This window comes from Podarcis melisellensis (genome assembly GCF_964234715.1).
Source record: "Podarcis melisellensis genome assembly, chromosome: 9".
Classification (NCBI taxonomy): domain Eukaryota; kingdom Metazoa; phylum Chordata; class Lepidosauria; order Squamata; family Lacertidae; genus Podarcis; species Podarcis melisellensis.
This window is the reverse complement of record NC_138541.1, coordinates 28114786-28141272: the sequence shown is the minus strand read 5'-3', so window position 1 is coordinate 28141272 and position 26487 is coordinate 28114786. Positions and strand designations below refer to the sequence as shown.

Below are 26487 nucleotides of genomic sequence, written 5' to 3'. Positions count from 1 at the left end.
CCAAGCAAATTGGTAACAAAAAAAAGTTCAGGGCATTTCAAATAAACATTCAATGCTGTAAAAATGTTTAAATGTTCTAACATATGGGAATCCAACTTCTTATAGCCATGCCTCCTTTCTCATACAATGGGGGGACTCCTGCTTTGAGAATTATTAAATTCCTTAACCAGCATTTTCAATTTTGCTGTTTCATAATCACAAAACAAATGTGTATCAAATATCCAGATGTGGGTGTAACTCTGCTGGTATGTATTTGCATACATACAGAGGCAGACCAGATAGGAGGGTGCATCAAATGGGGGGGGGGAAACAGTTCATAGAAGAAAACCTTATCTGAACCTTCCCCACCGCTTAAATATTTCAGTTTCCATTTTTTTTTCATCGGGGACAATAGCATATATAGAATACTTTTATAGTTTCTTTTGATGGGAAGCCTAACTGACTGCATGGTGCTTGTTTAGGAACAGTGCTGGCGCATTAAGGTTTCATAATGACAACTAAGGAATGAAGGGGTTGGAGGATAAAATACATCTACCCTATAATCATGATTTTTCCTCATGTATGTTCTGAGATGTGGAGAGATATCCTGCTGAAGACTATATTAAAGATGCCGCAGAGTTTTCATCGACGCAATGAAGGCCTTGTTTGAAACACTACTTTTCTGGAGGAACAAAATGGAAGTGCTGTATTTTCTAGAAAGGGGGTGGTAGAAATTTGATGGCTAAACTGGTATTAAGTCCCAATTCCGTTGCATTCAGGTGCTAGGTTACTCTTCTGCCCTATTGCCATGGAAGATGGAGGTCAAAAGTTGAATTATTTTGCCATTAACTGCTAGTGTTTGGCAGCTAGAAACGGACAAAATGGAGGCAAGCAGACAAAATGGAAGTGACCTAGCAAAATATGCCCTGGGCAGGAGCAACTATAGTAAAGATTTTAATTCTCACCACAAAACTCGTGCTGTATATTATAGCTAATTTTGGGCAATATGATATTAGTGACACTGCTAGCGAAATTTCATTGCAGAAGATAAATATAAAAAGTTTTACACATAAGCCGTTGTTGCTTTCAGAATCAGCCTAGATCCCTCCTGTTCAAATGCTATCCTTCATCCGCTTGACGTGCTTAGAAGAGGAGATAATCTCATACACATGTGCTTCTGGTAAAATGGCAACCATCCCTGGCTAAGAAATTAACACCCCCTTTAAGTTTATCCCTTTTTTCTCAGCTTCCAACAGATAAATTAAAACCAGCATTAAGCAAGTGCAGTTTTGCTTCATATGCAATTTCCGATCATCGCTCCACAAACGCGGCATCGTGAAACAGCCTCAGGCCCTGTTGCAATTGAATCATAACCAGTGACACTCTGTTTCCCATCCTGCTGTATTGATTTATCTCCAAAGCCCCCTGCAGAGGACTCTACATGCATTCCACTAGGGAACAATGTTGGTAACAGCTGAAAAGTGTTATTAAACATCTCTTTCAGCTTCAACTTGAACGCAGGCAAATTCAACCGGTACCCAAAACATCGACTCAGTAGGATTACACACACAGCCGTAACTATGGGACCCATTCATAGTAATTGATTAATAATGAAGACATGTGCTGATAATCTCTTTACATGGGAACTCTCCCCTCATTGACAGCTACCACATAACAAAATGATCAAAGGAAGAACTACCACATGGAAGAATCGGATTGATTAGACATGTGACTGTTGTAGTTTTAGGGCCAGTTCATGCATAGGAGTGGCAATGGGGGAGGGGAATGCAAAGGGCTGCAGCGGAAGGGGAGGAGTCGAGAAAGCTTCCACTGTACAAATTTGCTCATGCTCCTCTAGATCTCATCTGCTTCAAGGGAATAAAAGCTCCTATACCCGATCCAGAGACTGCATGTGAATGGGAACAGCCCAGGCAGAATGTAGCTGCCCAAAGGACAAGAGCAGTTAACCAAACTCAACAGTAACCTAGGGAAAGCCACTGATGAAAAGAAAAGATCCCCAATGGGATAGGTAGCCCAATGGTAGAAGCACATGCTTAGCATCAGGTTCAATCCCTCGAACATCTAATTAAAAGAGTAAGGTAGCAGTTAATATGGAAGATCTCTGTCTGAGGTCCCAGAGATCCGTTGCTAGTCAGAAATAGACAATACTAGGCTAGATGGACAAATAATGACTGTCGAAAGGAAGTTTCCTATGATATTGTTTCTGTTTTTGGCACATGCCACTTGCAGTCCTTGGGCATGAAATGGAGACAACAATATATGTATATCGTAATTTGTTCTTGTTTCACACATCCTCTTCCATATTAGAATTACAGCTGAAATAACAACTTTCCATTACTTTGTAACTGACACGATTCATTCTTTACCTGTAGGCCTCCCTTTTCATATGCAAGCTTTTTAGTTCAATTCTTCATCTTAATGCAGAATATCTCTCTAGATACTGTCAACACAGAAACCAATTAGAGTCAATCATTATTAACTTTCTGTTATTTCCCTTTTCTGACAATGAGAAGGTCTAGCTTACACTTATCTTGTAAGCTTCACAGAAAAGCCAAGGGCAATCTTTAAGTTGTCATTGAGCATGCGTTCCTCAAACATTGCTAGAGATGCAAATTATCCCACCCACCCATTTCCAAAAAAGTGGGAGGTGGGAGGTTTTTACAAACCTAAAGGTAGGCCAAAAGTCTTGATGTGAAAAATAAAATTGCCTTATTATCCATGTTTTAAGATTGCTACCCTATTACACTCAGCAACCTACCATTATTGGAAAAAATAGGTTTGCTGTTTTGCCTACTTAAACCAAGGTTATCCAAACAATAAGCATGAACATTACTGAAAATCAGCATGCTGAACAATGCTGTTGACCTCATGAGGACACAGTGGCTTTCCTTCTCTTGTGCATCTGGAAAGAGCATCACAGGAATGTTCACCTCCTCACAGGAGAGCTATGCTGAGCTCATTCATTTGGAAATCAGTGCAGACTGTTAGTTGTTCTTGTCTTGATTGGCTTTTTTAGTTGTCTTTAATCATTTTGGCTTGGAATTTCATAATAGAGTTTAATATAGCTTTGAAATTCTTCCTATTGAAGGTAATGGCAGAACTCCTACTGGCTAAGAACACAGAAACAGGAAAGAGAACTGCAAGCATATTACTGAAAGTTCAAGGAAGTGTTATCCCGATTAAAATCTTTTTTGAGTGCTTTTGCACAGACAACACTGGCTCTAGCGCAACTCAACTTTGACATCATGCGCTATATGGTTGGAAAACAGATGTCGTGGACTTTCTAGCCCAGAACAAAATTGAATTTAGGCATTGATATGGAGATTTGGTGAGAGCCATTTTCAAAAGGAAACTGACAGTAACTTTATTCCAAAATGTAGGTGATGCTGTTTGGGCCTAATCCACTTAGTTAAAAAAGACATCACCGGGAGCAAGTGACCTCCTATAAATATTGAGGTATACACTTTTCAGAGAAGCCGGAGAGCCTACACTGAACACATCAAGCTTTAAGATGAAGAATGCCTCTAAACAATAATCAAATTTTCCAGTAGCAACAGACGAAATTTGATTAATGCTGCATTGCATTGTCTTCATTCTGAACTTCCGCAACTGCAAACAGCGGTGACAGTGGATCCATACAGATTGCAAAATACTCCATCCTGCACTTGAATTAGAAGGAAGTAGCAGGGGAACTAGTGTCTGGGAAGGTAGCTTCAGATAATATTCACAGAGTTTCACTCCCCCACACTATTCAGACCACTCACTGGCTGCATTCCTATGTGATGATAAATTAGAGGTTTAGAACCTGGGCCCCCCCGATATACAACACCCATTATCCCTAAGGATTGGCTAGGCCGGCTGAGGCTGAAGGAAATTATAGAGCCCAACAATATCTGAAGAGCTAAATGATGTTAGTTGGGGGGTGTGGGGGGTGCTGAGGTCTAAACCACTGAGCTCCCGTTGCTCTGTCCCCGGCAGCACCTGCCTTACCTAGCAGTTTGAAGTAGTAAGTAGATACATAGGTACTGCTGCGGCAGGAAGGTAAATGGTGTTTCTGTTTGCTCTGGCTTCCATCATGGTGTTCCGTTGCGCCAGAAGCGGTTTAGTCATGCTGGCCACATGGCCCAGAAAGCTGTCTGTGGACAAACACCGGTTCCCTTGGCCTGAAAGCGAGTTGAGTGCCACAACCCCATAGTTAGCTTAGACTGTCCTTTACCTTTCAATGTTTGTATAAAAGCAGTTAAAATGGCATAAAGAAAAAGATGGGTAGTTTGGAAGCTTTCTCTCTGTTGTCTGTTGTTTTGTCCTAAACAACAAACAGTGACTCTTTCAAGCTTATTCATGTCGTGCTAAACTATTTTTTAGAATAATGTGTGAACATAGCAACCGATAAAGTGAACTGCAAGCCCATTAAAATTATTGTTGCCTGCAAAGTGTAAAGGAAATATTCTGGTACATCACCTTCTCACTTACTCATATGTGTATTCCCAGCAATAGTATTTGCTAACTTCCTTCAGTATCTAAAGGGTTTTTTTTTTACATACGCTATGGCGTGTTACACTACTACCATCTGCTGGACACGCTTTAAAATACGCTTTCATAAATAAGGCCTTCTCATTTAATTGTATCGAAACAAGAGCTTTTCACTGTAATTAGTAATACAACAAATATCCATAGTTTTCCATTCTCAAACAAAAGATGCAATACTCCCAGCTACATATAAGTATTCTGCGCAAAACAACAAATTTCTGAACAGTTATTGTAGATCATCAAAAAGCCCCCAAAAGTAGTGACTTCTGCAAAGGGTTCCAGTTAAGCCATCTACAAATAATAGAGATGGGTGCATAATGATCTGTGACTTATGATCAGATTATGCATTATCAAGCTAGTCTGAACTTTGATGGGAAAATAATAAAACATAGCCTAGGGGCATAGCCAACTGTGAACGAGTCAGCGCTTTGAATAGCGAACAATCCATGTAGTTATGTGAAGGTTGTTGGCTTCCGTCTGTCTTGAGAGACAATGGAGTGTGCCTCCTGGGGCACAAGCCTGGGCAGTGTGTATGCAGATCCTGAGCTGCCTTTATCTGGCTGTACCAAGTGTCCAGAAAGGTGGAGTCTCTGTGATATTGTTATGCACTAAGCTTGGATCCTAGAACAATAGGCAAGTGGGATCGTAGAATGCAACAGCTGATTGGCCTGCAGGAAAAGACCAATCAGGCTCCAGGAGGGAAGCAGAATCAGCCAATCAGACAGGACTCATTGTGTACATAATGTGTATAAAAGCCTGAGGTTTGGGGGGCAATTCATTCACTGTTTTACAAGCTGCAATAAAGAGCATGAAATCACTACAGGACTCCGAGTATATATCAGATATACAGTGGTACCTCGGACTACATGAACCCTCGGCTTCAGGTTACAGACTCCGCTAACCCAGAAATAGTACCTCGAGTTAAGAACTTTGCTTCAGGATGAGAACAGAAATCGTGCTCCGGCGGTGCGGCGGCAGCAGGAGGCCCCATTAGCTAAAGTGGTGCTTCAGGTTAAGAACAGTTTCAGGTTAAGAACGGACCTCCAGAACAAATTAAGTACTTAACCCGAGGTACCACTGTACAGGCAACCCACGATTTGTGTGGGAATTGTGTACATGCATATGATGGAGGTGCATGTATAAGCCTGCCCACCCTGCCCTTTCCCCCTGCTACTTCCAGGTTCTTGGCGATGTCCGCATGCAGAGTTGCATGTACTTTGAACACAGACAAAATGGTCATTGCCTGTATTTATTACTGTTACAATTTTGGTTCTCTCCCTTTGCTACTTTGAAATTGGTGTGGGAGACAGACCCTATAGGCAAAGTGAAAGATTCTCAATGGCTTAAGATCTGGTCCACCCATCCCATCAGGTCCAGGTCAGAATTCCTCATCCAGAGATTCCCCTCCCCCCATGGGTAACTCAGGGCATCAGACAAGGAGGAGTACAGCACATACTTTGCATTCGTGATAAACCAAGCTCTCCAGTTTAAAAGGATCACAAATCAAAGTCTGGGTATCAGTTGTTGACAGTCCTGTTCTACATGAATTGTCTGATCTGTTCCTGAAGATGCCTTAAACCAAAAAAGGAAAAAGAAAAAAGCCTTAACAAATAGTTTAGTATATCATTCAATAAACACAAATGAAAATTTTGAGGAGAGGAGCCAAAAATAATTGCTAACTGAACTAAACAAAGCAGAAAACCAAGGGGCAGATATAGTGGCATAAGATTGCTGGACTTAGAAGTAGGTCTTGTGGTTGGCTGATTGATGGCCGGTTTTCAGCATATTGTATTAGACCTACACGGAATAATTGGATAATCCCTATAAAACGCAATGATTTTTCCAAAAGGTCTGTAAAGTTAACACCAAACAGTAGAATGGAAACAGGAATCTGGTTGCAGAAATTATTGGCAGAAATGTATAATGAGCAGGTTTCAGTTAACAGAAGCTTGTAGGAGAAATATATGGAGGACATAAAAAGAAAGGAAATTAAAAATACTGCTGAAATAGCAGAGTTTCTGATCTCATGCCAAGCTTTGTGACTGTTGATTTTGTAGTGCATGATTCAACATCCGTTTTTATGGGCATGAAGTTTGGAACCGAGTATCTTTATGACACCCGTTAAATCCAACAAAATTTAAGGCTGCATCAATTTTTTTAAAAGTTTCAATACTTCCCCGCATCACTGTAACCTTATTTAAAAATATCTGGGTATGATCCAGGTTGAGTTAAGCACTTCCACATCCCATTGATTTCAAAAGAGGGATATACTGTAAAATCATGGGCATAAACTCTTTTAGATAATGTTTTCAGAACACATTAAGGTCCTTTGCTTTTTTGATTGAAAGACTACGATTGTAAAACAAATTTAACATCAAGTTCTATAGTACTTATCACTAAACCATGTATTTAGAATTGCATTTCAAAATGGGCATGTAAGAGATACTGTCTTTAAAATATCCATCATAAATTCACAAACTGTAAACATTAAAGAAATTACATAATTTACTGTTTATTGTTATTTTCTATAAAACTACTTAATTTTACAATTGAAACCTAACATTTTAAAATTTAAATTCAAAAGGAAAAACTTTTTAAAATTATCTAATTAAATCTAGAAACAAAAAATAAATATTAAAAAGGCATTATAGTTTGCATGGATGACTTCATTATATTACATGGAACCTTACAGTTCTGTTGTTTATTTTTGTAATAGCTGTCATTAGTTTATATGCTGTCTATTATTATGTTTGTGTGTGATACATACTACACACTATATCCAAATGATATGTACAGTATATATATGTTGGGCTGGATCCAGAGTTCCACCCGTGAAAGTGGGTGTGTGGAGGGGTTGTGAGTTGCTTTAGATTGTCCTGGGCAAGATAAAGTGACCAACCAATTTAATAAACAATAAAATAATAGAAAGGTGATCTTCCCACATCCTCTCCTTCACAGATCCACAAGCCTCGCCCTCCCCCCTGCGTCTCCCAAAAGTCAGGGAAAACCTGCTGAATGGACTGGACTGTGGCAGGGGAGATGACAGAAAATTGAGCGGAGGCACTTACTGTGAGTGGGTATAGAGCAGTGGTCGGCAATCTAAAGCTCGGATATGGCTCATGGGGGTCGTTTAACCGGCCCCCAAGCCACCCTCGAACCCTGCCACCCACTGGGCAAGTCCCCGCCCGCTGCGCTAAAGCAGCACAGTACGGCTCGGGGACTCACTTCTGCGGCACTGGCGGGGCGGAACCAGTGTGGTGTAGTGGTTAAGAGCGGTAGACTCGTAATCTGGGGAACCGGGTTCGCTTCCCCGCTCCTCTACATGCAGCAGCTGGGTGACCTTGGGCTAGTTACACTTTTTTGAAGTCTCTCAACCCCACTCACCTTACAGAGTGTTTGTTGTGGGGGAGGAAGGGTAAGGAGAATGTTAGCCGCTTTGAGACTCCTTCGAGTAGTGATAAAGCGGGATATCAAATCCAAACTACTCCTCCTCTTCTTCTTCTTCTTCTTCCTCTGCACCGGAAATAGTGTCTGTGCATTCGCGTGCACACGTCTCCTCTGCACCATAACGCAAGTGTACGCGTGTGTGATCCAACCCACAGAGAGATCTCTGAGGGAGTGAAGCGGCCCAGGCTGCTTAAGCCTTGCTGACCCCTGGTATAGAGCATGCAGTATCCTGGCTCCCAGTTATCAGGGTAAAGTTGCCTTTTAAAGAAGAAAGTAGTGAGGCATAACTGTGAACTGAAGTCGCAAAGTACAACTGAGATGCTTTTACAATTTCTAAAGCAAAGTCAGAATTTTGTCTTATGAAGTCAGTTGCAGTACTCCTGTGTATTAAGTTCATAAGCTTCTCAACCTGGCAATGCCCCACCTTTGTTATCTCCCCCCGCCCAAAAGAAACTGAACTCAGATCCCCCAAGCCCAAACCGTTATTGTATCAATTAAGACCAACAAATCCCCCCCCCCCAACAGTCTACGCAAATAAATAATAGGAATAAAACTTTACATTTTGTGGAAATCACAAAAGCTGTTTGTAATTTGTTGTTGGGTCAGTTCCATGGGTGCAAGAAAACAGTTGGAAGTTCTTTGAGACAAATCATAAAAGAATGTATTAAACAAATAAATTAAAATACATTGCATAATGCAATCAAGTTTCAAGCTTTACAGTCCTGAAACAGCTCTCAGATATGCTCTGCCGAAAGACGATTTGCGATGAAAGGCTAGTTGATATTTCCTTAGTAATAGCTGTAACTTTTGATTACATTAAATTTAATAGTTTCCATTGACCTAATTGTATCCAAGATCTTTGAATGTCCCTTTAGAAAAATCCTATTAAACTTACTCTGTGCAAACAGGAGGGGGAAGAAAAACATTTATGTTGAAATGGCTTGAAAGTTTAACCTTTTGACATATTTGGGAACAGTGATCAAGGACAAACCTTGTCTTTTGCAGTAAAAACAATTCTCTGGCATATCCCTTAGCCTCAAAATGAATATTTTGCTATATTATCCCTTGGTAGAACATGTTTCCTGCCTTTCCTGCATTTGTCATTTTGATTATTAATCTTTACAAGACAAAGACAAGTTTCTTTCCCATCTTGCATGGAATAAAGCATATGTGTGGGTGCAAATACATTTTAAAAACCTTATGAAATAATTACCTGTTAACCTTTAGGGTGTGTTTAAAGAGTGGCACAAGGGAAATAAAGTATTTTTCCATCCTTTCAATGCCTATGTTTGAACAAAGTGTAAGTTTCAACTCATATTAGTGAACCTCAGTATCAAACACAGCTATTCACCTGTGGTTCCAAGGGCATTCCATACTTTGGAATAGCTCCTCCCACTAGCTCTGGCAGGTAGGTTCTAATCTTCTGACTTCACTTAGTGGGAGGAGACATCTTACCCTCCAGACCGGACTGCCCTCTTGTTTTGGTCAGGTTTTGCCTGAGTTCCCTAATAACCAGCCACCTTTCCCTTTCTAGAACCTCGCCCTTCCCTTCCCTCACCTTTTCCCCCTTGGATTACTGTATTTTTCTGTGTATTAGACGCTCCCGTGTATAAGACAACACCCTGTTTTGGGAGACTCAAAATTCAGAAAATGGGGAAAGATTGCCAGAATTGTTGAGGGGTTTTTTAGCAGGAGAGCCCAGAGTGCTTGAGCTTTTTTTGGGGGGGGGGGTTGCCGAAAATTGCTACACCACCGGAGCGGCTGAAAGTCACACGCGCCACTAAAAATATCTATTGACTGTTTGCTGAGCCAGCAGCCGCCAGTCACCCTTCCAATTGACGCAGCAGCAGCCAACAGACAGTGGACCTTGCCGCAGTCACCCATCACCCGCCCCATCACCGCTAAAACTCTCCCGATCGTGGCTAAAAGCAATCACCCATCCCACCAAGGCACTATCCATGTATAAGATGCCCCCCTTTTGGGGGGGCTTTGTTTTGGGATGAAAAAACCTCGTCTCATGCACAGAAATATGGTACTTTTAATTACCTATTTATTTATTTATTTACTTAATGCCTCTCCCCCAAATCTGGTATGGGGCAAGCTGGGAAGACATATAGTAAGCCATGGGGCCTGTAGTACGATGAGGGAGCTTGATTGGTTTCGCAGATTGTGCCCTCTTAATGAAGGGCAAACAGACAATAGTTTGTGTTGATTAAGCAGCTGCAGCTGATTCTCTTGCAGATGAGTCCTTTGTTTCCCTCCTGCTTCAGCAGTACAGTACTCCATACATTCCTTTGAAATAATTCCCTCACTAGGTTCAGACGTCATGCAGCCTGAACCTGCTTGAGTACTCCTGGAAGTAAGCCCCACTGAGTTCAATGCAATAGGCTTGCAGCCTTGATTCAGAACTCGTGGTCCCTGTCATATTTCCAGTAGTTTGTTTTGCATTTCATTTCTATCTGTAAACTACTGATAAACGTTTATTTCATACAGGCATCCGAAACATCGTGAGCCACTGCACAAAGAGTAACTGCAGACATTAATGAATAAGGAAAAGCATGTTTAGCTCTATCAGAAAAAAAACAACCCACTGGGTGCTCTGTCATTCTAAGGAGTTCACTATTTTATTGCATTCACTTACTTTGGGCACAATCAATCTGAAGTTGGAAAATTTGAGCATATGTTTAACAATCAATCCCACTGAAATCAAAGGGACTTAATAATCCTGTTTAACGTCAGCTGAAATGCAACCATTATTTAATTCTGCATTCCCTACTTCTGACTGTTTACATGAAAATGGCTTTGAGAGCTGTTTTTATTAGAGTTCCAGCCGTAGCCTTAGCTCTGTGCTTCATTATTTCAAAAGATTTATTTAATTTTAGAACACATGTCCCAATCAATGTTAACACATGTTTTAACATTTAGGTTTATTGTCCTTTAAGCAGTTAGACACACATTTTCATTAATTCAGTTACAAATACAATGCATTTGCACACTTGAGAGATTTTAGCTTGCAAACTTCCTGACAAGTTACTGGAAAAGTTTCTTAGTGGTATGCTGCAACATTGTATATCTGTAGTATTTTTAAAATTGTAGCACAGTTCCCATAAAATTGGTGTCATTGGTCTATTCGCAAGGATTTTGGATAACGATCAGAAGATATTCCTTATCTGTGGAAAAAGATAAGAAACAATGAAAGTGATGGCAAATGCTTACAGATTGTTCTCTATTTCGGCAATTCCTTATTTTTACAATATACATTACAAAATAGTTCTATAAGCCAAATATTTTCATAGTTATAATGTTTTGTTGTATTTGGTGAATCCTTTCCCCAATATTGATTGTTAACTATTTTGGGGGATTGATCTTGGGCAAAATAATAAAGACCACTGCTTGTGCCCACTTAGTAGACAAAATGAAACACTTCAAAAAATAATAACAGCCATTATTTATCAAATATCATCTTGATGTACAAACACAAGTACTAAAAGCTAAAAGCAAATCTGTCCCATGTAAGATTGGTGGTTTGGGAGTCATTTGTCACCAACAGTAAGTAGCTGCAGTTTTATGTGCTAATTGGCCAAATCCAGCTTTGGAAAAATGGTTGTTCCTCACACCTAGGAAATAGTCTTATACCAGATCTAACAATTTTCTCATCTAGTCAGGAACAGCAATCAGCTACAGTCTGGCCTTGCCACACAACATGATAGATAAATGCTGGGCCCTCTCTATTTAAGCCCGGGGTGCCCAAACATTTTTCAAAGAGGGCCAGATATGATGAAGTGAACATAATCCCAGGACATATACTGCTGTGAGGGCCAGATTAAATTGACTGGCAGGCTGGATTGGGCCCCAAAACAGATTTTGGACATGCCTGATTTATGCAATTATAGGATCTGAAGGCAAGCACATCCCTTATGCTTTTATCTTCCTAACTGAAACAGGAAGACTGATGCTTAACAGCAGCATTGGAGCAATGAAAGGGACCTCAAAAGCTACCCACACAGCAGTAAAAGCAGTATTGTATTTTCTTTTGGAAGACAAAATATATTACCTGGGGCAACCATGATTTCATGTTTCTTTGATCTAATCCTGAGAAAGGTCAGATCATTCTGGGGATCGATATCTCTCACTGTGCTTTTTGCTTTCATCGTGAGCTGATGAAGGAGACCTGCATATTGTACTGTAGTTGAGTTGTCGAGAGTGGTTCTGATTGGGATGCCTGAAAAGGAAGTCATTTGCTGCTTTAGGATTAAACAGGGCAACATCAATACCAAACTGCATCTGAGGTTAAGGACACTTCTGAAAAAGCCATTTTTACTCTGGGGAAAGAACAGCCAATCAGCAACTGTTACAGGTGAGGAGAGACAATTAAACCGTAAATAGGAATCTGTTCCCTCCTTTTGCTGCCCTGTATCAGAGACTGGGAAGAAAAAGAAGGGACGCCTAGTTGGGAAGTAAGCTGCCAGACCCTACTACATGCATTTTAATGAGATTTCAGTAGCCTATGAGACAAAAGTTGTAGACCAAGATTGTCAGGCTGTAATCAAAATTACTTGGGCAAACTCTATAAAAAAGAGTTTTCAACAATCTTCTCCATGCAGCTTGATATCCACTTCTGCTTAAACTGAATAACTATTACCAATGCTTACCAGCCAAAATAGGTATGTTTTACCTCCACTGCCGGAGGAATTATGCTTTTAAATATTAGTTTCTGAGAATCACAACCAGAGGGTGTGCTACTGTACTCAGGTCCTGCTTACAAGCTTCCCACAGGCATCTAGTTGGCCACTGTGAGAACAGGATGCTAGACTAGAAGGGTTATTTGCCTAATCCAGCAGCTTGCTCTTATGCCCTTACAGACCCTCCAAGTGTCCATATCTTCCAGGGCAGTCCAAGATTTTCAGACGCCATCCTGGTTTCTGATTTGATCCCAGAATGCCCCACTTTTCCTTAGGACGTCCCTATTTTCATCTGAGAAATGTTGGAGGGTATGAAGTTACGCAACTCCTGAGCCAAGGAAATAACTATATAACCTTTAGAAGACATCTGAAGGAAGTTATTTAATGTTTAATGGGTGGTGTATGTATGAATAAATAAATAAATAATGGAATAGGACGGCCCTATTTTCATTGGAGAAATGTTGGAGGGTATGCCCTTATGTTCATTAGGTAGAGACATCTGGAGATACTGTAAAACCTACTACTGGAGTAGGCACATGAATCTTTCCTCAAGAATCTCAGTATTTTGGGTAACTAGACAAATAGCTACAAAAATCATAAATGGTCACAGACACTTGAGATCATTAGAGTAGTTACATACTGGGTGAAACCCCAACTTCCAGTAAATGGGAATGCTGCCACAAATTTCAAAAAAACATAATTTTATCCAGTGCTTTTAAATGTGTGTGTGTGTGTGTGTGTGTGTGTGTGTGTTGGTACTCCCCATGAAGTTGTTAAAGTAAGTGCCACACTTTTAACATTGGTGGAAAGGGAAGTGCCGGCACTGTGTTTCCCCTTTAGTACCCCCAGAAAAAAGCACTGGTTTTATCCACTGTGTTAAAGTGGCAAAAGTGTCTTAAAAAACATAGCATTTGTGAACTTGAAGAAAATGCTGAGGCCTCACACACAAATCACAAAGTACCCATCAGCCTCTTGATATCAAATAAACTATTCACACTGATGGCTTCTTCAGATTAAAAGAAACCAGTCCTCAGCTTTGAATTCAAATTGTAAATTAGAATAACCAACTTAGCTTAAAGGAGATTTCGAATAGCAAAAGAAAAATTCCAAAAAGCATCTTTTTGTACAAAGCGTTGAGTGTACTTCTGAGAACACCCAAAAGGCAGATCTTTACCTTCTGCATTTACAACAATAGTTCCAATAACTCCTTTATGTGACTGGATCCTCTTTAAAGTTTCTTCTACCTCTGCCTGCAAAAGAAGCAAAATCACTGTAACAAAATGTGAGCACTAGCCCATAAAATATTGGCAGCAGCCAATATTTCTAACCAATTTCTAACCAATTTGGTCTCCAGCTCCAGAACATGGGATAGTATCCCACTAAATCAAAATCAGAGCAGACCCATTGAAATTAATAAAGTTAGTCATGACCATTAACTTATTTGGGTCTACTCTAGCACTGGATCCAGCTAGCTACTGAATTAACAGCAATGGATCACTTGTGGAGGGAGTCCTGTTGCAGAACAGCACCTGGAATTATGGCATCACGCTGAAGGCACTAGGGAACTTGGCTGCTCTGCATTAGTGGGGCAAGTCGGAAGGGACATGCTCTTAGTGAAGCAAGAGAGGTGCTATGTTAAAGGGTAGATGGTAAGATGGAGGCTTAAAATGCCATCTATATTTTTCTTTAAAACCCAGCATTAAGACAGCCAACTGCAGCACCCTCTACTCCTACATATAGTAGTCTGCCCATGTGGGGTTTCTTGCTACCAACACCCTGATAGCAATACTGAGAGCAGAAAGCCACACTCACGAGTTGATAAGAAACCAAATGGGTTGGCTCCTTACAATCCAAGTTAAACTCAAGTTTTGGTTGATTTACCCAGGCAAGAACCAGCATATAGTGGTACCTCAGGTTACATACACTTCAGGTTACAGATTCCGCTAACCCAGAAATATTACCTCAGGTTAAGAACTTTGCTTCAGGATGAGAACAGAAATCGCGCAGCAGTGGTGCGGCAGCAGCGGGAGGCCCCATTAGCTAAAGTGGTCTTCAGGTTAAGAACAGTTTCAGGTTAAGAACGGACCTCATTAAGTACTTAACCCGAGGTACCACTGTACCTGCTTACACAAATAACTTGTGTTCAATTTGCTCCTGGATGCAACAAAATTACATGACTCATAGATAGAAGGATGGAACCCCCCGCCCTAAATTAAGCAATGGTTCCACAAGATTTGGGAGAGAGTAGTCCTATAATAAGTAATCCATCAGGTCCAGGTTATATGGCACTGTTCTTATTTATAATTTTCTGAAAGGCTGGATATCAACTGAGAAAAGTGCCAGCACGTTATAAAGCAGGCTTCCTCAACCTCGGCCCTCCAGATGTTTTGAGACTACAATTCCCATCATCCCTGACCACTGGTCCTGCTAGCTAGGGATCCTGGGAGTTGTAGGCCAAAAACATCTGGAGGGCCAAGTTTGAGGAAGCCTGTTATAAAGCAATGGTTATAACTGTAAAAGGGGATGCGGGTGGCGCTGTGGGTTAAACCACTGAGCCTAGGACTTGCCAAACAAAAGGTCGGTGGTTCGAATCCCTGCGATGGGGTGAGTTCCCGTTGCTCGGTCCCTGCTCCTGCCAACCTAGCAGTTCGAAAGCACGTCAAAGTGCAAGTAGATAAATAGGTACCACTCCAGCGGTAAGGTAAACGGCATTTCCGTGCGCTGCTCTGGTTTGCCAGAAGTGACTTAGTCATGCTGGCCACATGACCCGGAAGCTGTATGCCGGCTCCTTCGGCCAGTAAAGCGAGATGAGTGCCGCAACTGCAGAGTCGGTCATGACTGGACCTAATGGTCAGGGGTCCTTTTACTTATTTAATAACTGTAAAAGTCTAATCCAGTTCAGGAAAGATTTGTGGGTGTGGGTGTTATCTATCTCTTATATCTGTAAGTCCCAAAGTAGCTTACAAGTTAAAGGCAATAAAAACAGCAAGAATAAAAACAATTATGTCAATTATTTTTTCGTCTTCCCTCCCAACCCCTCTTACTTTTCAGTGAGCCTCAGAGCAGGGACTGTCTTATGGTTGTTATCTGCAAGCCATGTTGAAAGCCTTATTTGGCTTTAAAGTGTTGTTGTTTGTCCCTCTACGCAACTATTAAAAAGCTGGATAAGCCCCGCCCTCATTGTTTGCACTCCGCCATCCTAACAAGAAAAACTACCTGCCCTGTTCTTTACTCTACATCTGGTCCATCTAATACAGTGTAGTTCACCCCCACCCCCTACCCCCGGTTTCCAGGCGGGGGACCAACAACTTTTCCCCACCTGGAGATGCCAGAGGCTGAACCTTGAGCCTTCTGCATGCTAAGCTGATGCTGTACCAGAGAGCTCAGGCCTTTCCCCTATATAGGAACCCAGATACAGTACCGAGTCAGACCATGGACCCACGTAAGCTCAGTGTTACCTGCACTGATCGGCAGCGGCTCTCCAAGGTACCTGACAGGAGCCTCTCCCAACCCTCCCTTGGGATGCCGTCGGGGGGTAGGCGCCCTGCCACGGCCCTTCTCCTCCCACCTGCACACTCGCTTGAAATCTACCTTGGCTTCCCCCATTTCGCGGCCCCCCCTTTCTCCCTACACATACAAACCCGACAAGATCACGGCTTCCTCACCGCCTCCCCCCTGAATCCCATCACAGCATAAGCTTTCCCTTCCCTCACCATGGCTCCGCTGGGAAGGCTCAAAGGCAGCAGCGCTTCAGCAGGCCTCCGTTGCTATGGTGCTCTGCCTGCAAGCGCAGGGCTGGGCGAGAGGAGGGGCCCGGAAGTGAGGGGGCGGGTCATAGAGAGCCGTCAGAGTTCTGCGCCTGCCTGTTTCAGCCTCCCTTTCGCTTGCTTTGCAAGGAGGGCAAACTGTGCTTATTTAGGGAGCAACGGAGCAGGAGCGGCGCGAGCTTCTTTTTGGAAAGGGAAATGTTTTAGCGCGCTGTTCTATTTCCCCCTTCCTTCCCTCCCTCCCCCCGCCTGCTTTCTGCTTTCCCTCACGGGGAGGAAAAACAGCCTATAAAATAGACTTGTTCTCCTCTCTCGCGCGCGATAAAGCCAACTTCCTTGCTAGGAAGCCTCCGTGTAAAAAAACAAAAACAAAACACCTCCCGTGGTTCCTCCAGTCGCATGAGCGGGAGAAGCGGGGCTCCTCCGTGGAGCTGCCTTGAGACTTCCCTTCCCTCTCCCGGACAGAGACGCTTGCTTAGAAGTTAAGAGGGGGTGGAAATTGCCATGCCTTTAAAGTCCCGTTTGCTCCATTCTCAGTGTTTGTCCTGCCTTCCCTTCCTCCCTTCTCTCTGTGTTGTCTGTCTCTACTATTTTCTCCTCCTCGCCCTTGAACTCTTCTCATTTCTCCCCTCTTCCCTTTGCTTTTTCACACATCTGTTTCCCCAACCCTAAACATCATTTTTTGCTGCTGCTTCGTTTTTCTTCCCTCGCACCCACCCCTACTGGCAGAAAAGGAAGGGGGGGTGTTTTTGTTTTTATTTACTGGTTATGTTTATATTGTTGGTTTCCCCTAAATAGCTTCCATGTTCCCTCCATATTAAAAATGAAAAATAAAATACTGTAAAGGAGGCTTTATTTTATCTTTGCTTGTTTGTTTCCCCCCCTCTCAATAAAAAAGTAGGATTGGGGCTTTCAAGGGGCATCTTCTGTGTTGCAATAGGGGTTAATGGAGGGGAAAGATTTAATTGGCTGTCTTATGCTCTCTTAACTTGAGGCTACTTGAGTTGATGTACTTCAATTGCAGGGGTTGGACTAGATGTTCCTCTAAGGTCTGTGATTCTGTGACCATCTCACAGTAGTCTCAAACTTCGCTTCCAACTCTGCCCTCAGCTTTCTATCTCTTTCTCTCCTCTTCTGGACTTCTCAAGACAGCAAAACAGCTTTTCTGCACTGCTAGGATGTTTCCCATTTCCCCTTTAAAGCAGCTCCTTGGGCAAAAAACTACACACTTTCAGAAGTTAGAAGAAGAATTTGGATTTGATATCCCGCTTTATCACTACCCGAAGGAGTCTCAAAGCGGCTAACATTCTCCTTTCCCTTCCTCCCCCACAACAAACACTCTGTGAGGTGAGTGGGGCTGAGAGACTTCAAAGAAGTGTGACTGGCCCAAGGTCACCCAGCAACTGCATGTGGAGGAGCGGAGACGCGAACCCGGTTCCCCAGATTATGAGTCTATCGCTCTTAACCACTACACCACACCACTACACCACACTGCCTCAAAAATGGGAGACAGCTCTGTCAAGGTTTGAGGCAAAACACTGGATGGGATAGAAGGGATGGGACGGAGGGGTAGCTTCTGACAAGACACTGCAACCCTCACCCAATCTACTCGGAAGTGAATCCCATTCACTTCAGTGGGACTCACTGCCACTAGGATTTTAGGTTTTGCAAAGCAGATAGGAAGTGGGGAAAGGAAACCAGGGAGGCAGTGAAGAAAGAAAAATGGGGGAGACACTAAGACTGAAGTAGCCCATGTGTGTGTGTGTGTTGGCTCTTGTGGATTTCATGACAGCTGAAACTGCCATCCCGAGTGAAGGTGGAAGAAGCAGGGGACCAAACAGCTAGTGAAGGGTGAGTATTAGGCATCTGAAGTCACAGTGCAAACCTAGCCATGTTTACTAGGAGGTGGGGGGGGGACGTGACATCTGGGTAACTGAGTTACCTTACCTTAAATAAATTAAATTATATATAGGGTCAGTCCTTTAAAAGAGGCCCCGTGGATACAGAGTACACATGTTCTATGGGGCCTCTTTTAAAAGACTCACCCTGTATATCGTATGGAACAGATATACACCCAATGCCCAAGGCAAAAATCCACCTGTATCTCTCTATTCAATAAAGTTGTGGGCATTTCTTAACCAGATCATTGTCTGCTTGTGTTTATTAATCACATCTTATATTTAGCCACTGCCCAGGGTTTGGGTTTGTGCCACTACAACTGGGCCCAGAATCAATATCTATCATCTTGTGGTAAGTTTCCCCATCTTTTTCCAGAAAAAGCACTGCTTGGAACTTGCCTTGAAGCCTCCCTTTTTCTCTTACAATGGCAATGGCACCCACCTGAGAGGGGCTGGAACTGAGTTCTGGCAAGTTCCAGCTACAAAAAAGCACTGCCCAAATCTCCAGCAACCATTTTTTGGTATTGCTAGGCTTAGCAAGAATATCCATCTCTCTCTCTCTGTGTGTGTGTGTGTGTGTGTGTGTCAAAACAAAAAAAAATTCTTTCCAGTAGCACCTTAAAGACCAACTAAGTTAGTTCTTGGTATGAGCTTTCGTGTGCATGCACATTTCTTCAGATACACTGATACACTATGATACACTATACACTTCAGATACACTATGGCAGACCATAGTGTATCTGAGAGATGGATATTAACAATAACAAGCCAAAACACAATCCATCCTGTAGATTTAAGTATCTGTCCACAGTCGCCTACTTGTTATCAGAGGCCCAGGATCCACATTCCTTTGTAAGAGAATATGAAATAAAGTCAAACCATTTTTGCAGGCAAATAAAATAAAATTTCAATGGGGGGCGGGTGACAAGGAATTTTCTGCACCAGGTACCACTTGACCTTGCTACGCCACTCGCTGAAACGCTGAACCAGGGAGGCAGAAAGAGCCATGTTGAGTCGGCTCAGTGGCGTCACCCAGGCCTTGTCTCATTTCCCAAGAGATCTTCAATATGGGGATTTTTAAAAAGAGTGTTCCCAGTAATGAAGTGTAGCTCTCTTGGTTAGGGAACTGCAGCAGTACAAACAGGTCCAAGTTGCAATCTACATTTCCCCTGCCTCTTGAGCTGCTCCTCTTTTGAATAGGGTTACTCGTGAGAAAACAACTCCTGTCTTCAGAGTGCAAGAGGGCGTGCTCAGGACTTTAGAATTGGGTCCTTAGCTGTTTGCCTTTGGGAGTAAATTCAACCCAAAAGGAATGGGCTGCGCGGTTCCCAGTCTCTGCGTTAACGTCACACTTCTTTCCTAAGCTCATTTAGGGAGAAGTTCTTTGAGTGAAATTCTTAATAAATTTTAAATGGGTGGAGTGGGGCAGAACCAGGGAGAGTCTGCTCTCTAAACCTAAAGACTATTTTTTATTTTAGATTTTTAAGAATGCTGCAGTATATATACGTTTGAGCGCTGACCATTCATATCTTTTTCAAACTATAGTCCGGCCCCCAACAGTGTCTGAGGGACCGTGAACCGGCCCCCTGTTTAAAAATTTTGAGGACCCCTGACTTAGGCATTTCATATTATTTATTTTGTTTACTTTCTCTTCTATTCTTGCTTATTTGTTCAAAAGATTATATTGCATTGGATCATTTGCTGGGTCTAATTATGGAAAAATGCAGCAGCTTGGAGCCCATAAATGGTAAGTAGGAAAAAAAGCAATCTCTGGTTATAAAGGTGCTGCTTTGGCCTGCCTTGACAAGGTGCTTTCTGGTAGTGGATTGCTAGAAATCGAGTCACACTTGCAAAGCTGAGCAGAGTTCAAGGGGGTTTAGTGGTGGAGATGCACCCACAAGGGAACCCTTCAGGTATGGGGTACTGGAGGTGTGGATGTGACCGAGTCACCCCCATCAGCAGACGCTGTGGTGCCACCCCTTCATTCAGGAACAATCACCAGCTATGGGGAGACAGGAAGAGGAGCAGGCGAGTCCACATTATCAGTGCTGCCCCACCCTGATCCATTGGGTGCAGTTTAGAGCAGGGGTCAGCAACCTTTTTCAGCTGTGGGCCAGTTCACCGTCCCTCAGAAAATGTGGTGGGCCAGACTTTTTTTTTGAGGGGGGGGGGGAGGAATGAATTCCTATGCCCCACAAATAACCCAGAGATGCATTTTAAATAAAAGGACACATTCTACTCATGTAGAAACATGCTGATTCCCGGACCGTCCACAGGCCAGATTGAGAAGGTAATTGGGCTGCATCCGGCCCATGGGCCTTAGGTTGCCTACCCCGGGTTTAGAGGGATGCCATCCCATTTTCAGAGCCATCAGCCCCACTGGGTTTTCATCTTCTCCCAGCTACCAGGGAGAGGATTTGGAAAGGGAAATATGTTTATGTGTTTTCAACAAGAAATCCTTCAGGGGACCAAAACGTGGCAAATATCTGGAACTCGAAGCTAGGGTTCTTTCCTATGTGCAAGATACGAGAAAAGACGGAATGTCTATTTCATGAGAAGTAATACAACTGAAGGCCTTGGAAATTGCAAGGACCTTAAACATACAGCAGAGGGAATTCCAGGCAAGTATTTGTTGGTGCTGTTGGTTTATGCAGAGAAATGGTCTCGCTCTTTGACGAAGCACTGCATTAGCACAGAGACTGCCAGCACATTTTGAGGAGAAACAGACTAATTTCCAGCGGTACGTCATCAAAATGCATCACACATACACATTACACCAATCGGTAATGTTGACAAGATGCCCATATTTTTCGACATGCCAAGCAATACAACAGTAGACTAGGGTTACCAGACATTCCCGTTTCCTGGGGACAGTCCCCGGATTTGCAAATCTGTCCCTGGACGAATTCCATCCCCAGATTTCATTAAATGCCCCTAGGAAACGTGGCGGCAGCAGCGGCAGTTTCAGCAGCCCAGAGCCAGCCTGGTAGTGCAGTTGGCTCTGGAGTCTGGCTGGCTTCAGGAGTTGCTCATGGCCGTGACGCCCACCATTTTTCCTTGCCAGAAGTCCCCATATGATGTGTTGCGCACAATACACATGATGTGGGGACTTCCGGCGAGGAAAAATGGTGGGCGTCACAAGCATCTCCTGAAGCCAACTAGACTCCAGAGCCAAGTGCGCTACCAGGCTGGCTCTGGTCTGCTGAGACTGCCGCTGCTGCTCCCATGTTTCCCGGGGACATTTAATGAAATCCGGGGACATTCTGGGGGTGGAATTTGTCCGGGGACAGATTTGCAAATCTGGGGAATGTCCCCGGGAAACGGGGACGTGTGGTAACCCTATTTCTAATCTAAAATGTATATAGGTTAAAGCACATCAAAACTTTGAGAGAAGAGATGAATTGTAAATGAACTTCTAGATTAAGGATGAGAAAGCTCCAGTTTGATTACTCTCAGTTGAGATGCTCCCCTTCTTAAATCTGCACACTTACGGGATATTCCCCACATCACTTTTGCACATGTCAGCTTTGGGGGGCTTGGCCCCCCCCCCGATTTCCCAGGTTAGACAGTTGCCTTACTCTCTTCCTGTGGCATTGGCAATCTTTCTGTATGTGCATGAACTCAATGGGTGTCCCCCCCCCTCTTTTTTAGTTTGGAATTAAGACGATGCTTGAAACGGAGAAGGAGATTCTGCTTTTGGCGAGAGCAGTTGACCCCAAAGTCCCATCCATGATGATTGATGCTATCACCCAACTGTCTGCCCTCTGTATTTTGCCTCAGCCTGTGGGTATGTAAATGACTATAGGTGATTTATCTTTTGGTTTAGTTGTATTTCATAGGTGGAATACCTTGGGATCCTTTTCAAAATACATTAAAAACTGGAAGGCTACATCTAAATTGCAAGTTTTAATGTGAATGTAATCTGCACAACGGCCTGAAGCCTAAGAAGCACAAGCTGAACAAAGCTTGTGTAAGGTTTGGGGGTCATCCCTGCTTTGAAGCACCACATCTAACTCCATATTGCTTAGGAGAGTTTTTGGTCCCACTGGATCTAAGGCAACATTGGTTCTTAACAGTTTTTAGAAATTTTAACAGATGTACAATTGATCAAATTCTTACATAGTTTCCTGTTGCGAGCGTATGAAAGTCAGACTGCCATCTTTAAAGCACCTGGGAGTGCAGCTCATTGAACTCACTGGGACTAGCAAGTAGACATAGCTAGCGATGCACTGTCAGATAATCTGTTACTGATTTGTTTTCCTTACTCTTACATAGGCATGAGCAAGTTCTGGCAGCATTGACACAAGGAGCAGAAATGGATGAAATGGAATGATTCAAACCCATCTTGAATGGCCTTAAGAGTGACACCTCAGTGGCATTAAAGGTAACAAGTAGGACCTGCACCAAAAAAAGATTTTTCTGTACTTCTGCAGACCTCAAGGATCTGCTGATACCTCTTTATTATTTCTCAGTCCTCATTTTGTCCATATAGCCACTGGTACTTGTCTTGAATATTATACCAGCTTCTTGGACTTTTTTGTGCAGCTTTGGTATGAGTTAAGAGGGAGTGAGTGTGTTTGTGTGTGTGTGTGTGTAAAAAGGGTAAAGGGACCCCTGACCATTAGGTCCAGTTGTAGCCAACTCTGGGGTTGCAGCGCTCATCTCGCTTTATTGGCCAAGGGAGCCGGCATACACATTCCGGGTCATGTGGCCAGCATGACTAAGCCGCTTCTGGCGAACCAGAGCAGTGCATGGAAACGCTGTTTACCTTCCCGCTGGAGTGGTACCTATCTATCTACTTGCACTTTGAGGTGCTTTCGAACTGCTAGGTTGGCAGGAGCAGGGACCGAGCAACGGGAGCTCACCCCGTCACGGGGATTCGAACCGCCGACCTTCTGTAGACAGTCTTAATTGGTAAACTTCTTATAACTTCTTTGTCAAGGGCTTAGCCTGCTATTTCTGAGAATGCTTGGCTAGATCTGAAATGGAATCTCTCTTCATTATTTTCTTAGGTTGCCTGCCTACAGCTGATCAATGCCCTAATCATTCCATGAGATGAACTTGACTTGAAGAGTTCACATCCGCAGTGAACTCATGCGTTCTGGACTCCAGCAGATCCTCAAGGTGGGGCGCATCTTTCTTTTCTGCTGCCAGGTGTTGCTGTTTTTAGGGACATCTGATCTCTAAGTGCTTTGTTTGAAATGTGAAAGAAGTGAGAGCAGCTGTGGGTTGTCTTGAATATGCTGAAGATGTGCACTCGATCAACAGTTTTCCCAAATGGCCAGGATTTGCAAGAATTTTTAACACCACCTTGTTTACAGTCCCCCAACTGAGTATGCTTCAGCAGTTGTAGCACCTTTTATTTCTCAAGGGATAACAGATCCCTTAATGGTAAACTGGCACGGCGTGGGTGGCAGTTTAGCTCCACGCGGGGACTCCTGCAGCCAATAGGAAGCCACAGATGCCGCCTCCCCCCCCCCCCATGGCTCTGAAAGCCAGTGGGAAAAGAGCAGCTATCGGAGCCATGGGGGAGGAGGAGGCGTCTCCAGCTTCCTATTGGCTGCAGGAGCTTCCTGAAACCAATAGGAAGCCACAAACACCGCATGCCCACCCATGGCTCTGAAAGCCAATGCATTAAGATAGGTGTGTGTGCCTATCTCACCTGCCGGCAGAAAAGTTTGCCAATCCCTGCTTTATAGGCTTGGTCTCAGGATGACTCAAGCAAACCTGCACTCTTGCACATCGGCACTAACATTCTTTTCCATTTCCTTTCTCCTGCCTTAGGCCTCAGTATTTTAAGCTGATTGATGAATGTATTTCTCAGATAGTCCTGCACAAGAATGGTGCTGATCTGGATTTCAAGTGCAAGCACCTTGACCTTAATACTGGTCTGGTAGGTGAACCAGAGGTCAGCAAACCTTTTCAACAGGGGGCCGGTCCACTGTCCCTCAGACTTTGTGGGGGGCCGGACTATATATTTTTTGGGGGGTGAACAAATGCCTATACCACACAAATAACCCAGAGATGCATTTTAAATAAAAGGACACATTCAAGTCATGTAAAAACACGCTGATTCCTGGACCGTCCACGGACTGGATTTAGAAGGCGATTGGGCAAACTAAGGCCCAGGGGCCAGATCTGGTCCAATCACCTTCTAAATCTGGCCTGCAGACAGTCCATGAATCAGCGTGTTTTTACATGAGTAGAATGTGGGGCAGATGGCATTGTAAAAAGTAACACTGCATGTAAGTTAAATCTTCTTAAATTAGGCAGACCAGTCCCAGACCAGACACACATCAGAATTATGGGACTGGAAGGAGCCTTCAAACCCAAACCCCAGTGCTTTGGGATAAATCACACATTCACATACATAAATGTGATCTCTCATCACTTGGTAATTCACAGCTATCCGTGCAAACTGGATGCATTTGAAAGTATTACATTTGAGTTAATGTCAGGTGATATGAAAGTCTGTATTGTAATGTTTGATCTGGGATGGTTATCTTAAACTTACAGGTCATTACTTGATGATGCATTGCAGTCATCAAATGATGAATGTGCATGCATGAAAATGTCTACACACAGGATTTAAAATGTCCTTCACAGATCTCTTAAAGACCCTCTTGTGATGTATTTTTAAACTATCTCATCCTGGCAAATCCTTCTGCCAACAATGTCTGGAATTCAACTCTCTCTAGGAAAGCTAGGAAAGTTTATTAGAAGTGTCTTTGCAACAGTTATATTTGAAACATTTTCTGTTTCATGTAAAGAACGCAATCTCATTTTCTGTTTCATGTAAAGAACGCAATCTCCTTTTTCAGAGAGAGACTTTCAAGATACAGCAGCCTGTCTGTGGCAAATCACTCCTCAAATGCCTGGAGAGTGTGTTTGATAACTCAAAGTCCCAACTGTCTATAGAAATGGAGAAAAATGAAGGGCAGCAAACAATTAGGGAAGACCTGATGATTTGAGAAGTCTGCTAAATATCAAATTAAGTTTAGGAAGATATTCCAGCATTGTTGTGACTGAGAACTTTTGCATGTATAGCCTTTGCATCTTTTGTAGACAGGATAAAGGAAACAAACTAATCCTGATGTAAATAGTTAAAATTTCATGTGTTGTAGTGAAACCGGTCAACTCATTTAGGTTTGAAATAACATTTTTTGGAGTTAATAGATTTGAGAAATTTTAAAATGCTGCTCCCTGTTCTAAGTTTCTAATATGAGGCACTAAAGCAAAGCTTTCTAAACTGTGGGTCATGACACTTTAGTGGGTCAGCTATAGTGTGTAGGTGTGTCGTGCAAATGCTCTCTGCACTCCTCCCGGGGCTGGAAAAGGGATAGTTTAACTTCTGGTTTGCTAGTAAAACTGAATTACCATGTCATGAAATGATGCATGTCTATAAACTGTGTCACTAACACGAAAAGTTTGGAAAGCTGTGTACTAGAGCTTATGTACTGTGTACGTACGCAAGCTTCCCCTCATCTACCTGTGTGGGAGCTAGCTGTGGCTGTTCAAGGATAAGGGAAAGACACACTACAGATGTTCTATGTGCAGAGGACAGCGTCGTGTCAACTGAACACCAACCAGGCAACTATTTTTCTATTTGCCACCACTTGCTTATGTGTCACTTACAAACATGGCTGCTGTTATGTACTGAGCTGAATCCTAGAATAGGATCCGGAATGCAGAAGTCTGATTGGTCCGCAGGAGCCACCCAATCCAGCTCCAGGTAGAAGTGAATCAAATGACCTGATTGGCCTGCAGGAGCAGTCAATCAGGCTTCTGGAGGAGGTGAACCGCAACCTGATTGGCCTGCAGGAGCAGCCCGGAATTAGCCAATCACGTGGGGCCCATTGTGTAAATAATGTATATATAGCTAGATGTTTTGGGGAGTTTCATTCATTGATACTATGAGCTGAATAAAGAGCATGAAATTCACAACTCCAAATATATTTCAGCTGCCTACTTGGCTACTTCAGCCTGTCTCACCTCCAGAAATTCAATTAAGCAGTTTATTCAAAAGGTGTATAGAAAACTGAGTAAGGGGCAGAGATCAAAATGAAAATAAAACACTACCAGAATGTTGGAAAAGCAACACATGGTTTTTAGAATGCCCTTGTGTTGTTAATTTATCCATTATTTGCCAGTTTGTGGCTGAGA

At 42.9% G+C, this 26487-nt stretch overlaps 1 protein-coding gene across 2 annotated transcripts in view; it reads right to left on the bottom strand.

Moving 5' to 3' along the window:
- The window catches only part of LOC309377774 (dynein light chain roadblock-type 2), a 384929-nt gene extending 368406 nt beyond the window's left edge, over positions 1-16523 (bottom strand). Inside the window, exons 1-4 of one of the 2 annotated variants that reach the window (XM_081925509.1) lie at positions 16373-16523; positions 13834-13909; positions 12032-12199; positions 11061-11147 (exon numbers count right to left, since the gene is read on the bottom strand). In XM_081925509.1, the coding sequence (XP_081781635.1) occupies positions 11104-11147; positions 12032-12199; positions 13834-13909; positions 16373-16375 (291 nt within the window). In that variant the 5' untranslated portion in view covers positions 16376-16523 and the 3' untranslated portion in view covers positions 11061-11103. Of the gene's footprint in view, positions 1-10885; positions 11148-12031; positions 12200-13833; positions 13910-16372 lie in introns of those variants that run through there. The other variant, XM_081925508.1, reaches the window with a different exon arrangement.
- Positions 16524-26487: the final 9964 nt, after the last annotated feature.